The following is a 14,924-nucleotide window of genomic DNA, read 5'->3' on the forward strand; positions in this document are numbered from 1 at the left end:
TGTATGTGTGTATATGTGGAAACCCTCGTGGCGTAGTGGTTAAGTGCTACAGCTGCTAACCAAGAGGTTGGCCGTTCAAATCCGCCAGGTGCTCCTTGGAACTCTGTGGGGCAGCTCTACTCTTCGTATAGGGTTACTATGAGTCGGAATCGACTCGACGGCAGTGAGTTTGGTTGGTTTGGTGTGTATATGTATTTCTTTGTTTAAAACGTTAGCATTTTTGTTTGTCTTTGCATACCATGATCATTTGAAGTAGGAAAGACAAGACTTCTCCGTCTAAAATATTTTTACTCCAGCACAACCTTAGGATATTGACTAAAGCAATTTCTCATTTTTTGTGATGATGAGAAAATCTTAATGGAAAATAAATACGTTGTTTGTAAGACTGTGTTCTGAAATATAGTTTGTGGTTGCTTTTTCCTAGGCAAAGGTACTGTGGGCTTAGAAGAGTCATCTGCCCAGAGTTTGGAACCAAAAGCCCCCAGAATTAAAGAAGTCCTTAAAGAACGGAAAGTTTTAGAGAAAAAAGTAGCCTTAAGTAAAAAAAGAAAAAAAGATTCAAGGTACATATTTTATCTGGCCACGCTCCCATTGTAATGTCCTCCCAGCATACTCATGTACTAGAGGCATTGAAAATACTGCATGTTTATGAAGAGCCTTAGGGTTTCATTTGTAGTCTCATAATTTATTGTGTTAGTATCTATAACATTCCAAAGTAGTATATCTTAACCTTTCTTTGGGTCCCAGACCGCTTTTATAGTCTGATAAAAACTTTGGATCGTCTCCCCAGAAAAAGTACATGCATAAACACACACAGTTGTACCTAGAGTTTTAGAGAATTACAGACCCACTACAATATGTCCATGACCCTCCAGAAACATGCTGGAAGTATCCTTGTTCTGGATATTCAGTAACAGTTTACTTAGAATGATCACACCCATTCTCCAGTCTTTTCAGGCAGTTCTCTACCGTATTCCGTGCTTCTCCCTTTAAACCAGAGGTCTGAGCCACGTTGTTTTTTGCTACTACATTATTATGGTCAATTTTATAAGAAATAGAAAGCTGAAGAGATCCTGAGAGTGATTTTGAAGTCTTATGAGCCCTAGCCTAAAATTTTACTGTTGCATCAAAGTGCAGTTATACAAGTTTATCATAGATTTCAAGATAGCTGAACCAATAATTTGTATAATGCAGTAAGAGGAGTCAGCTTTCAATTTTCTTACTGTTTTACTTCATTCCTGTTGATCCAAACAAATGAGACTACCCTGTTTGTGCCAAAAAAAAAAAAGAGCTAAGACTACACAGTGGGTAAATGGCCCAGAAAGACATGCAGCCCTTCACTAGCAAATCAGGACCTTTTGTTTCAAGTATACTTTCCTTTAGCACCAGGAGCAGTGTGTTCATGCCACATTTTGGTGTTGTGTACTTTGCTGTTGAAAAAAATTGGATTTAAATTAAAATGTAACAAGTCACCATTTATGGATTAAGCGTTTATTGTAAAAGAAAGCTTTTTTATAATTTTTTTAAATCTTCCTGAGAAAGTCATATTTGATTCAAACAAACTTCATATTTAACTTTTTTTTTTAACTTGCTTAGGAATATTGAAGAGAATTCTAAAAAGAAACTGCAACCTGAGGAAGATTCCAAAGAAACCCTCAAACCAAGTGAGGTGTGTCTTAATCAATAAAACTCCATTTAAATACAATGGTCTTTTGTTAGATGCAGGTCATTCAGTCTTTTGGAGGAAGACTTAGAAGACAATTTGATCTTTTCCAAGTTTAATAAAAACTTCCTCACATTCAGGATTCTTGAACTCCCATTCTGTTATATTCTGAATTCCTCGTTTTGGTGAGTTGATATATGTGGTCTTTGACTAGGTAATAGCAACTTTTCTACTTTCTTTTTTTTTTTCAACTTTTTTTTCTGTTTCTTACATTGGTAATTACAAAATTGCCAGTAAACGATGAAAGGGAAAATACCTAAAATCTCTCCACCGTAGCTAACCATCTGTTTTACTCACATTCATTTCTTGTCCACATGTGTACATAATCCAGAGTGGATGTAATCTAGAAAAATGTTTGTAACGTTCCATCTTAGCCATTTCATGTCACCTTGTAAGCTTCCTAGTGGTTATATGTAATGATTGCATAGTATAATACTGAATGGACATACCTTAATTTACCAAAGCATTTACTTATTGTTGAGCATTTAGATCGTTTCCAAGATTTCATCATCTTAAATAGTAACAATATGTACCATGATTATATTTCTTCCATTTTTTGGATTATTTTCTTAGGATAAACTTACAACTTTCTATGTTTAAATCCTTATTTGTATTACTTTATTTATAATGCTGTAGCTGACATTTCTGGGGAGGGGGGACTGATATCTTAGTAATTATTTATTCATAACCAATAAATATTTTTAATTTTTCTTTATTAGAAAATTAGAGCCATATTTAGAAGTATGTCCTCATGTTTTAATGGCATTTTTTTTAAATATTAACTTTGTTCTGTGTTAAAATTATATTTTTAAAATTTTATAAACCTTTATTCACGTGTAATCACTTAGAATTTATTGTAAAATTAGGTTGATACACAGTTCCCCTTATTCTTTCTTTGGAGAATTTCATTTTAAAGCACACCCTCTCCTCACTTATTGACGTGGTTCGCTTCCAAAGATCAGGTTGATATGCAAAATTGGTGTTATAAAAAAAATGGAGGAATACCACATCATACCATAAAATGGAGGGTGACTACATCATTATATAACTGTCAAATTACATCATTGCGTAACTGCCAGGTTGCATCATTACATAACTGCTACGTTACCTCATTACATAGCTGCCAAGTTACATCATTACATAGCTGCCAGATTACGTCATTACATAACTCCCAAACGACTGAGAATCATGGCCCAGCCAAGCTGATATACAACCTTAACTGTCAAAGCCAGCGTTATTTACTCTCACCATCCACCTCAGCGATTGTAGTGCCGGATGTACCTCATTAGTATGCAAAATAGAGTAGATTTTTTACTGTTGTCATAAATGTAGAATGACTAAATGAAGTGTGATGTTTGTGACAGTACATTGGGTGCACACATCAAATGCACCCAAATATTAAATTTGAATCTAAAAATGTATTTTGGTATTTCTCATGTTTTAACTTTGATTTTCTTACAGCACTGCGAAAAGGAAAAGGTGTCTTCCTCAAAAGAGCTGAAGCATGTACATGTAAAAAGTGAATCGAGTAAACCCACCAGGAGACTTTCAGAGTCTATGCATTCAGCTGATGAGAACAAAAGTGAATCCAAAGTAGAAAGAGAACATAAAAGACGAACATCTACCCCTGTAGTGTTGGAAGGAGCACAGGAAGAGACTGACATGAGAGATGGAAAAAGACAAGTGGAACGCTCAGAAATTGGCACAGAAGAACCACAGAAACAGAAAAGCACACTTAAAAATGAAAGGCATCTAAAGAAAGACGATTCTGAAACACCACATTCAAAGAGCCTACCTAAGAAAGAGGTGAAATCCTCCAAGGAGAAGCCTGAAAAGGAGAAAACTCTTTCAGAAGACAAATTGCCCACGAAACATAAATATAAAGGTGACAGTGTGCATAAAACAGGTGATGAGGCTGAGCTTCATTCTTCTGAGAAAGGTTTAAAAGTGGATGAAAATGTTCAAAAGCAAAGTCAACAAACAAAGCTTTCTTCAGATGATAAAGCTGACCGAAGAAGCAAACATAGGAATGAAAGGAAATTATCGGTTTTGGGCAAAGATGGTAAACCAGTTTCTGAATATATTATAAAATCAGATGAGAACGTTCGTAAAGAAAACAATAAAAAAGAGAGACACATGCCAGCTGAGAAAACTAAAGCAGAGCACAAATCAAGAAGATCAAGTGATTCTAAAATTCAGAAAGATACTCTGAGTTCCAAGCAACATGGTATCGCATTACAAAAAAGAAGTGAAAGTTATTCAGAAGATAAGTGTGATATAGACTCAACTAATTTCGATAGCATTTTAAAACCAGAAGAGGGTGTTCACAAAGAAAAGCGAAGAACAAAGAGCTTATTAGAAGAGAGACTTGTGTTAAAGTCTAAATCAAAAAGTCAAAGCAAACAGTTAAAGGGGATTGAAACAGACCTACAAGAAAGTGTCACAAAACAGACAACCGCTCCTAAACTTGATAAGGAGAAGAACACTGAAGAATGTGACTCGGATAAACAGCGAAAGTCTAAAAGTGAGGAGAAACCTTTTGAAGACACTGGCATTGAGCCCGTGTTGGAGAGCACTTCTTCCTCAGCACACACCGCACAGAAAGATTCTAGTCACAGAGCTAAGTTATCGCTGGCAAAGGAGAAATATAAGACTGATAAAGATGCAGGTTCTTCCAGACTTGAGAGAAGGTTATCAGATGGGCACAAAAGCAGAAGCTTAAAGCATAGCAGTAAGGATGTGAAGAAGAAGGAAGAAAATAAATCAGATGACAAGGATGGTAAAGAAGTTGACAGTAATCATGAAAAGGCCAAAGGGAATAGTTTAGTGGAAAAGAAATTAAGTAGGAGGTTGTATGAAAATCGAAGAGGAAGCTTATCACAAGAAGTGACCAAAGGAGAAGAAAAATTAGCAGCAAACACTTTGGGCACTTCCAGTATTTCCTCTCTTCAGAGACCAAAAAAAAGTGGTGATGCCGCATTGATACCTGAACAAGAGCCAATGGAAATTGATTCTGAGCCAGCTCTTGAAAGTGTATCTGTAGCATCTAAAACCCAAGACAGCAGCAATGATAGTTCTCAGCAAGATATTGACTCTGAAAATGTTATGAAACAAAAAACTACTTCTACACTTCTAAAGGAAGAATTAAGAACTTCCACAGTAGATTCAAGAACAGCAGCCCCAGCCTGTAAGTCAGGACGTGGAATGGTTGTTGGTAATTCTGAAAAGCACGCTGGCCACAAAAGCACCCTGACCAAGAAAGTTCACATCCAGAGTGCTGCTTCCAAACTGAATCCTGAGGAGAAAGAAGCCATTCAACAAGGAACTCATGAGATGAGTGTGGACTCTGAAACTAGTCATAGAATGTTACCTACTCCCACATCAGAAGATGATAGGGTACAAAAGAATTTGAAAAATACATCCAAACCCACTGAAGAACATGTTGCTCAAGGAGATGCCGCTCTTGAACATTCCATAAATTTAGACCCCTCACCATCCATAAGCTCAGTAACTGTTGTGCCTCAGAAAGAGTCTCATGACTCAGATGTAATTCCATTAGCTAACAAAGGAACTAGCACCTCATTTGTGGACCACTCCGATATCACTAATCAAAACTTGAGAGTTGGGGACTCAGAAGTCCCTCAGACAAGTGACAGCAAAGAAGATGGTGAAGGTTCCACGGCAGATACACTGACAAAAGCAAGCATAGATAGCATAAGACACATTCCAGAAGATTCTCAGACTGCTTTATTGTACAGTAAACAGGGAAAAGTAAACAAGCCTCATGGTAGCAAGTTAACGGACACGGATATGGAAAATGTGAATGTTGTCAAAGAAGTTGGCTTAAAGGACATGGCCAAGAAAGAAAATGATTTAATCACAGAGCCCAGTTTAAAGCAGAACATGAGATCTACAGGAGATGATGGCAAAAAAAGTGGCGTTGCTGTTGATCCTGTGGTAGGCATAAGTACAGAAACAGGTGCTAAAAGTATCGAACTTACAGAAACAATAAGCGTAAATGGAGGCCCAGGTGAACTGGAAAACCTATCTGTCAATGGTGAAAGAAGGAATGAAAACAGTGAAGTAGACACCAGTGCCAGAGGTGGTGATTCATCGTCAGTTTTACACCAAAGGAATGAAACAGCTGAGAATGTGACAGCTGGGTCTGGTAGAGCAGAAAAGACTTTTATTGCCACTAGCACTGAAGGGAAGGACAAAACTATTACCCTACGCTCTATAAGGACGGGGGCTGCTACAACTACCTCTTCAGAAGCAGGAGAGAGTGAGGTGGCTTTGCCTTGCACAAGCATTGAGGCAGATGAGGGCCTCATAACAGGTCCCTGCTCCAGAAAGAACCCTGTTCATGTTGGAGCAGAACCCAGCGAGTGTACTGTATTTGCTGCAGCTGAGGAAGGTGGGGGTGTTGTCACAGAGGGATTCGCTGAGAGTGAAACTTTCCTTACAAGCACCAAGGAAGGAGAAAGTGGAGAATGTACCATGGCTGAATCTGAAGAAAGAGCAACAGATCCAGTGACTGTCCATACAGGTAAAATTGAGGATAGCGTGAATAGTGTTGGAACAGAAGAAAAAGATGATGCCGTAACCAGCGCCGGCTCTGAAGAAAAATGTGACGGTTCTTCGAGTAGAGACTCAGAAATAGTTGAAGGAACTGTTACATTTATTAGTGAAGTTGAAAGTGATGGAGCAGTAACAAGTGCTGGAACAGAAATAAGAGAGGGATCCTTAAGCAGTGAAGAGGTAGATGAATTCCAGAAAATTATGACAAGATCGGGCCCCAAAAAGGAAACTGAGGGTGCAGTGACATGCACAGTAGCAGAAGGAAGAAGTGATAACTTCGTTATCTGCTCAGTAACTGGTGCAGGGCCGCAGGAGGAGCGCATGGTCACGGGTGCACATGTGGTACTGGTAGATAATGACGGGCCACCTGCAACAAGTGCCAACCAAGAAGGAGATGGTTCGGTGAATGATGGTACAGAAGGTGAAAGTGCAGTCACAAGCACAGGAATAACGGAAGAAGATGGAGAGGGGCCAGCAAGTTGCACAGGCTCAGAAGATAGCAGCGAAGGCTTTGCTATAAGTTCAGAATCAGAAGAAAATGGAGAGAATGCAATGGACAGCACAGTAGCCAAAGAAGTCACTAATGTACCGTTAGTTGCCCCTGCTGGTCCTTGTGATGACGAAGGCATTGTAACCAGCACAGGTGAAAAAGAGGAGGATGATGAAGGTGAGGGTGTCGTAACTAGTACCGGAAGAGGAAATGAAATTGGACATGCTTCAACTTGCACAGAAATAGAAGAAAGTGAAGGGGCATTGATTTGCGAAAGTGCAGAAGGGCCCAGTCAGATTGGTACTGCAGTAGAACATGTGGAAGCTGAGGCAGGAGCGGCCATCATAAATGCAAATGAAAGTAATGTTGATAGCATGAGTGGTGCAGAGAAGGAAATTAAAGATACAGAGATCTGCTCAAGTGCTAAAGGGATCGTAGAAAGCAGCGTGACCAGCGCAGTTTCAGGAAAGGGTGAAGTGGCACCAGTTCCTGAAGCTTGTGAGGGTCCCATGACTAGTGCAGCTTCAGATCAAAGTGACAGTCAGCTCACAAAAGTGGAGGATGCCACCATCTCCACTGGCCTGGTGGGAGGCAGTTATGAAGTTCTCGTATCCGGTGCAGTTCCAGAACGTGAAGTTGATCACGCATCAAGCGAAAAAGAAGAGGACTTCATAACCTCTGTAGAAAATGAAGAGTGTGATGGTCTCATGGCTACTACAGCCAGTGATGGGATTACCAACCAGAATAGTTTAGCTGGGAATAAAAGTCAAGGAAAAGGCCTGATGATTTCCACCAGTACAACAAATGATTACACCACTCAGCTAAGCATTATTGTAAATGTGAAAGAAGGCCACTCAAGTGCTCTGAGAACTGGAGAAAATGTGGAAGGTGCTGGAGTAAATATGGAAGAATTTGAGGTCCCCATGCCCAGTGCAGTTTCAGATGAAGGCCAACCCACTGCTGCTAGAAACGAAGAGAAAGATGAGTGCGCCATGATTTCCACAAGCATAGGGGAAGAGTTCGAAGTGCCTATTTCCAGTGTGACAACCATCGAATCCGCCGAAAGTCAACAACTAGATGCAACAGTTGAAGAAAGAGGCAAAGGTCCAATTTCGGAAAGCTCTGGGGACTTTGAGGCGCCTATGCCCAGCGCACCCACAGAAGTTGAAAGTCCTCTTGCCTCAACCAGCAAGGAAGAAAAAGATGAATGTGCTCTCATTTCCACAAGCATAGCAGAAGAATGTGAGGCCTCTATTTCTGGCGTAGCTGTTGAAAGTGAAAACGAGCGGTCTGTACCAGTCACGGAAGAGAAAGATGGCAGTGCTGTCATCTCAACCAGCTCAGTAGAGGACTGTGAAGGCCCCGTGTCCAGTGCAGCCCCCCAGGAGGAAGTCCACCCCTCTATCACACCAGCAGAAGAGATCAATGATACTGCCATGATTTCCACAAGCACCTCCGAAGGACGTGAAGCAGTCATGATTAGTGCCATCCCACGGGATGAGGATCAGCCCACAATTGCACAAATGGAGGACTTGAGTGACGCTGCCATCATCTCCACCAGCACAGCAGAGTGTGTGCTGATCAGACATGAAGACAATCGGCTCACTGCAAACAACCCCGAAGGAAACAGTGACCTGCCAGCATTGTCAGATACAAAGGCGAGCAAGCATGCTGTCCCTACGCCCAGCCTAATTGCGGAGAATAGCCATCAGTGTCCTGGGCCTTTCACAGGAGGAAAAGCAGTAGACCCTGTGATGGCAGGAAGTGCTAAGGAGGGGCATGAGAGTGCACCCGTCAGCGTGCTGTCTGCAGGGGGAGGCCAGCCAAGTGCTGCGTGTGCAGGAGAGAAAGACAGACATGGCGAGGACTGTTCTGGCAAGATCCTATTTGCAGAAAGAGGACAATGTGAGGATGCCTTGAGCCTCATAAACACAGGAGACGGGAATGTACTGTTGTGCCCTGTTCAGAGAGAGGATAAAAGCCATGAGGCCGGGACTGCAGGGAATAGCACCACAGCAAGTTGTTCAGCCAGAGGGGAGTTAGAGAGGAGTGCTTACTCACTCCTCAGTCTGCAGGGACCAGAGGAAGCATCTGGGCAGACAGCTGAGGATTCTTCTGTCAGTGTTCACTGTTTGACAGCAGTAAATACTGGTGCTAAAAAAGCTGACCTGCCAGATACCCAAGATGCTGCAGCCGGCCAACGGGGGTCTGAGGACTACTTGAAAACCACCACCACTGAATGTATCAATGGCCAAGAGTCAGAAATTGCTCCTTCCAATGAGACAGTCCTCCCAGCTGCCAATGACATAGCTCTGTCGGCTCCAAAAGGGGAGCAGGACTTAACTATGAAGAGTGTCCCTGGTGGCAGATGGACTGCTGAAGTTTCTATTATGAAAGGAGGAGATGGAAATGGCATGACCAAATCGTTGCAGGAGGAAGGAGACCTACTTCTGGTCACCGTTTCTTCTGAAGGAAATTTGTGTGAAATAGGTGAGAATGTGTTTCTAATAGTAAATTTTGAAGTTTTCCAAAGATACATCCAGAAGATACATGGAGCACTTATAAGACAGCCATCCAGATGATTTGTTTTCGGAATGATGTCAGTATAAATGTTTTTCTTATACTGTGATATCACAAATAACTCTCAACTTGAAGGTCATGTTTTTCTAAAATATACTCATGTTTAAAAGCTTAAAACCTTAGACCTGTTTCTCAGGTACAAGGAAAGAAGAGGCAGCAGCTGTGGGATGGGAAGCGTCCACAAGCCAGTTGGTGTCTGCATGGCTGGGACAAGCTTCTAACCCTCCCTGGCCCTCAGGTTTCTTATCAAAAATGAAGGATACCATACAACAACTCTGTGAGGGAATTATTTTTTATCACCCTCATTTCACAAATGAGGAAGTAGATTCAGAGAGTTGAAATAACTTGCATAGCACTTGGGCGTCTGTTAGAAACAAAACTTGCAAGCCTCAGTTTTCTATTTTATCAAATGGGGAGATCAGACAAAAACATCTTTCCAGCACAGTCTGACACTGTAGATTTGCAGTATGCATCAGTTAAGTCTGGTTGGTTTCTTCTAATCAAGAGAGTGTATTAATTTTTTTGAAGTTTATTATTCAGGGCAGGGGGGCGAAGCATTGGATGCTGTGTGAACTTAGGGAGTACCGAGGCTGAACTTGAAGGGGTCAGGGGACTTGACCTCTCTTCCACTTCGGTGTTGTAAAGTGGTGGCATCCTGGACTTTTAAACTGGAGCAGACCTTAGATATCATCTAGTGTGCCCTAGGTAGCTACGGCCAGTAGATTTAGTCCTGTTTATTATAGTGACTCTCTGGATGGTTCACACAGTTAAGCCCTCAGCTGCTAACTGAAAGGTTGGCTGTTCGCGTTCATCCAGACGTGCCTCGGAAGAAAGGCCTGGCAGTCTCTTTCCAAAAATTCAGCTGTTGAAAACCCTGTGGAGCACAGTTCTACTCTGACACACATGGGGTCACCGTGAGTCAGAATCAGCTGTTACTGGTTTGGTTTTGGTTATTATAGGAACTCAGATGTTGGAATAGGTAACTAAATTTTTCTGTTGATCTCAGCCTGGGGTCAATTGAGTGTTCTGGAGGTTTTTATGACTCAGTCATTGCTACAGGCTATTTTCCCCTACCGCACCCCTGTTTTTTGTTTTGTTATTATCCGTGAAAGAATTTGGCTTTTAACAAGGAAAAGTCTGCAGCTTCTTGGAGAGAGGAAGGGTTTTCGTAGGAGGCTCATGCCTGGACAGATGAGGGAAACTGAAGAAGCAACAAACAGAAGGACAAGGGAGGGAGAAAGGGAAGGTGCAGGACCAGGGTAAAACCGAGTCCCATCAGGGAAAATTCCGCTTGCATTTTGTCTACCTCACAGTTTTTTAGCTTTATTTTTAATTTTGCTGTGTTAGCGTGAAGCAAGTAAAGTGAACCTATTCATAAATCAGCTTCTTTATTGAGAATATATTTCAGTGACCCAGCATTTATGCTTTTAGGGAAAAACTTGGTGCTGATCACCATAGATAAATGCTTAGAAATAAGAGGTCTCTTCAAAATAATATTTTGTCATTCTTCCTGGGCAGCCATCTTTCAGTGCAAGCATAAAATGGTTTTACCCCCAGAACGTGAGTACATGGGCCCTGCCTCTTAGCCAAGATCCTTTTTACACCATGTATTCCTTTTCATTATTTCCTACTGACAGCAAAATGAAACAACAGATAAAGGGGGCTTGACATGCCTGATAACAGCATTCCATTGCCTTTTGATTCAGAATGTATTTCACAAGTGAAGTCTTAAATTGGATTAATGGTTTGAATTTTATTAGGCAATGAAGAGTCTCCACCACATGCTTTGGGAAGATTGGAACCGAAAAGTGACTTGAAAACTCAGGTACGGCTGATGATTCAGTTATGCTGAACCGTAAACGGTACAAGTACCGTGCGCATATGTACGCTTAGGCAATATATAGCTCTTGTTCTCATTATGCTTAAGACTCTTAGGTATTGTCACATCCTGTGGGGTGGGAACCTCAGTAGTAAAGTAAGTAATGCTGTCATCCATTCCATTTACTTAAGCCAGAAATCTGGAAGTCACCCTCAGTTCCTCCCTGACACCCCGCATTTAGTTTATCACCAGTTCTTGTAGGTCCATTTGCAAAGGAGAACTTGAATCCCATCTATTTCACTCAGTTTCTACAGCTACGACCCAGTGCTAAGGCACTACTTCAGTAGCTTCCCCCTTGGGCTTTGACTTCCCCTTGAGCCCCTCTTCCAGTCTGTGATGTGTATAGCAGTGAGAGTAAGCTTTAGAGATATAAATTAGGTCAAGTCATTGCTCCGCTGAAACTCCAGTAGCTTCCCACTGCACTAAGAGTAAAACCTAGATTTTTTTTTTTTCTCATGGCCTATGTGCCTTATACAAATTAGACTCCATGCCCCCTTTCCAGCCACATTTGTGGCACCGTCAGAGTATAAGTGACAAGATAGCTGTAAATGGGCTGTGAGCAATGCAGACGAGGCACAACTTACCCAGCAGGGGCACAGGTGGGCAGACAGCGGGAAGGCTTGCCAAGGAGGACGCTTGAGTTGGATTTAGAAAGTAGAATGAGAGTTTGCCAGAGGAGAAAGGAAAACAAGATACCTTCCTGGCCGAGGGAGCAGCATGTTCTAGGCACAGAGAGGGAAGGGCCCGTGGTGTGACCCAGCCACTGCAGTAGGTTTCGGTGCTCTGGGACAAGACTTGCCTCTCAAGGGAGGGGCACTTGATTGTGAAGGCCCTTGTGCTGTGCTAAGCTAGACTTTTACTTTGAAAGCAGTAGGAGGTCCATTGATGTATGAAATATGAGATTAGAATGATTTTGTTTGCTTTTAAAGGCTAGCATGTATTCATTTTCAAATTTTGCAGACTTGAAAGTGTGCTTTTATATTGTTACAAGATGCTGATTATTTTTGTTTCTTTAATTTAGCTGAGGTCAGTCTTGCCTTTTTGTTGTAAAAACCTCAGTTAATTTACCTTTCTGTTGCTTTGGACTTTTTAGACACTTGTGCCTTCAGAGGAGGAGAAAACTGAAATTCTCGTACCACCAGAAAGTCCCTGTGTGGAAGAACCAAGTGGACTAGGTAAGCTCCTTTTAGTAGTTACTCAGATTTTTTTTTTTTTTTTCCTTGTGTGTGTCTTACCTTTTGTTGCAGTTGAAGTGGTGGTTTAGTGGTAAAATTTTCACCCTCCGTGTGCGAGACCTGCATTTGATTCCCGGCCAGTGCACCTCACACGCAGGCACCGCCCATCTGTCAGTGGAGGCTTGCGTGTTGCTCTGATGCTGAACAGGTTTCAGCAGAGCTTCCAGGCCAAGGTGGGCTAGAAAGATAAGCTTGGTGATCTGGAAAGCAGCCAGTAAAAGCCCTATGAATCACAAAGGTTTGATCCACAACCAGTCATGGGGATGGCGTAGCACCAGCCAGCATTTTTTTCCATTGTGCATGGGGTCTCCGTGAGTCGGGAACCAACTCAGCGGAAACTGCCGACAGCATTTGTAATAAAACACTGATATATGACTTTCCACCTCACTTTTTAAAACAGGTAAAAGAAAATTCTTTACCGTTCCATCTTAACATATTTTCTCATTAAAGGCCAATTTTATGTTTAAATTTGATATCTCCAAGTAATTGTGGCAAAAAGAAAGTAGTTTTGGAGCAAACTCTTGCTCTATTTAAAAAAAAAAAAAACTTTTTCCAGTGCCCTTCCTGCCCTTCAGATGCCACTGCTGTTAGGTTGTTGTTGAGCAGGTTCTGGCTCGTAGCGACCCTGCGTACAACAGAGCAGAACACTACCCAGTCCTGTGCCATCCTCATAGTCCCTGTTATGTTTGAACTCATTGTTGCAGCCACTTTGTCAATCATCTGTTGAGGATCTTCTCTTTCTCTGACCCTCTACCAAGCATGATGTCCTTCTTTCTGCAGCCCATGTTCTCACTCCTTTAAATGGCTCACTCTAGGCCCTCGGACTCTGACTTTTGCTCCAGTGACTCTAGGGAAGTTCCCCTCACCTTGCATGTAGCCTCTTCTCCGTCCTGATCCTGCTCAGCCACGCTGTAGCAACACTTTCTATTGTCAACTGCACATTTTTTATGGGAAGGCAAGACCTGAAAGCCAGGCACCAGAAGGGAAGGCGGCAGCCCCTCTTAAAACTTTTGGTCTCAGAACCACATTACATTTTTTTTTTAATTGTGATTTAGGTGAAAGCTTACAAAGCAAATTAGTTTCTCATTAGACAGTTAATGCAGAAATTGTTTTGTGACCTTGGTTGCCAACCCCGCAATCTGTCAACACTCTCCCCTTCTGCACCCGTTTCCCCATTTCCGTTCGTCCAGTTTTCCTGGCCCTTCCTGCCTTCTCGTTTTTGCTTTTGGGCTGGTGTGCTCATTAGTATCGTATACGTAATTGAACTATGATGCACAACTCTCAAGTGTGTGGCCCTATAGACCTGACTAATATTTAGCTGAAGGGTAAACTTCAGGACTAACTTCAGTGCTTAGTTAGGTGTGTCCGGGGGCCATATTCTGGTGGCCGCCATACTCTTGTAGTTTCTTCAGTCTTTGTCAGACCAGCAAGCCTGGCCTTTTGTGTGTCTGAATTTGAATTTTGTTCTGTGATTTTGTCCCAATCTGTCTGGGACTCTCTGTTGCAATACCTGCCAGGGCAGTCAGTGGTGATAACCAGGCACCATCTAGTTGTGGGCTCAGACTAGTGGAGGTTGTGGTAGTTGTGGTCCATTAGTCCTTTGGACTCATCTTTCCTATATGTCTTTGGTGTTCTTCATTCTCCTTTGATGCAGGCCTTTAAGACCCCAGTCACTACTCACCACAGTCAGATGTAGGACATTTTCTTTAAAGACTATGTTATGCTAGTTGAGCTAGATGTCCCTCAAGACTACGGACCCCAGCTCTCAACCCAGGAACTCAGTCTCTCAGTGACCTTGGATGTGTCTATGAAGCTACTGTGACTTTGCCCAGGTCAGCTGTGCTGACTTCCTAGCATTGTGTGTTATCTTACCCTTCACCGAAGTTACCACTTATCTACTATCTAATTTGTGTTTTTTTTCCTCCCCACCTTTCCCCTCCCTCAGATTCACCATAGATTTTTTTTCTTCTGTGTGGAAACATTTTCATGTGTTTTTATAATAGTGAACTCATATAGTATTTGTCCTTTTGTGATTGACTTATTTCACTCAGCATAATGCCCTCCCGATTCATCCATGTTGTGAAATATTTCACAGATTCATCATTGTGTTTTATCTTTGCATAATAGTACGTTGCTTGTATGTACCATAGTTTGTTTATCCATTCATCTGTTGATGGGCACTAGATTGTTTCCATCTTTTTGCTATTGTACATAATGCTGCCGTGAACATGGGCATGCATGTGTCTATTCATGTGTTGGCTCTTATTTCTCTAGGATATATTCCTAGGACTGGGATTGCTAGATTGTATGGTATTTCTGTTTATAGCTTTTTCAGGAAGCGCCATATCATTTTTCAAAATGGTTGTACCATTTTGCATTCCCACCAGCAGTATATAAGAGTTCCAGCCTCCCCTCAACCTCTCCAGCATTTGTTATTTT

At 41.8% G+C, this 14,924-nt stretch overlaps 1 protein-coding gene across 2 annotated transcripts in view; it reads left to right on the forward strand.

Annotated features, from left to right (window-relative positions):
• Positions 1–14,924, forward strand: part of BOD1L1 (biorientation of chromosomes in cell division 1 like 1) — a 64,169-nt gene that overhangs the window by 18,796 nt on the left and 30,449 nt on the right. For both annotated transcript variants that reach the window (XM_049886497.1, XM_049886498.1), the window contains exons 8-12: positions 425–563; positions 1,597–1,669; positions 3,185–9,281; positions 11,132–11,196; positions 12,344–12,425. In XM_049886497.1, the coding sequence (XP_049742454.1) occupies positions 425–563; positions 1,597–1,669; positions 3,185–9,281; positions 11,132–11,196; positions 12,344–12,425 (6,456 nt within the window). The remainder of the gene's footprint in view (positions 1–424; positions 564–1,596; positions 1,670–3,184; positions 9,282–11,131; positions 11,197–12,343; positions 12,426–14,924) is intronic.

This window comes from Elephas maximus, chromosome 5 (assembly GCF_024166365.1).
Source record: "Elephas maximus indicus isolate mEleMax1 chromosome 5, mEleMax1 primary haplotype, whole genome shotgun sequence".
Taxonomy (NCBI): Eukaryota; Metazoa; Chordata; class Mammalia; order Proboscidea; family Elephantidae; genus Elephas; species Elephas maximus.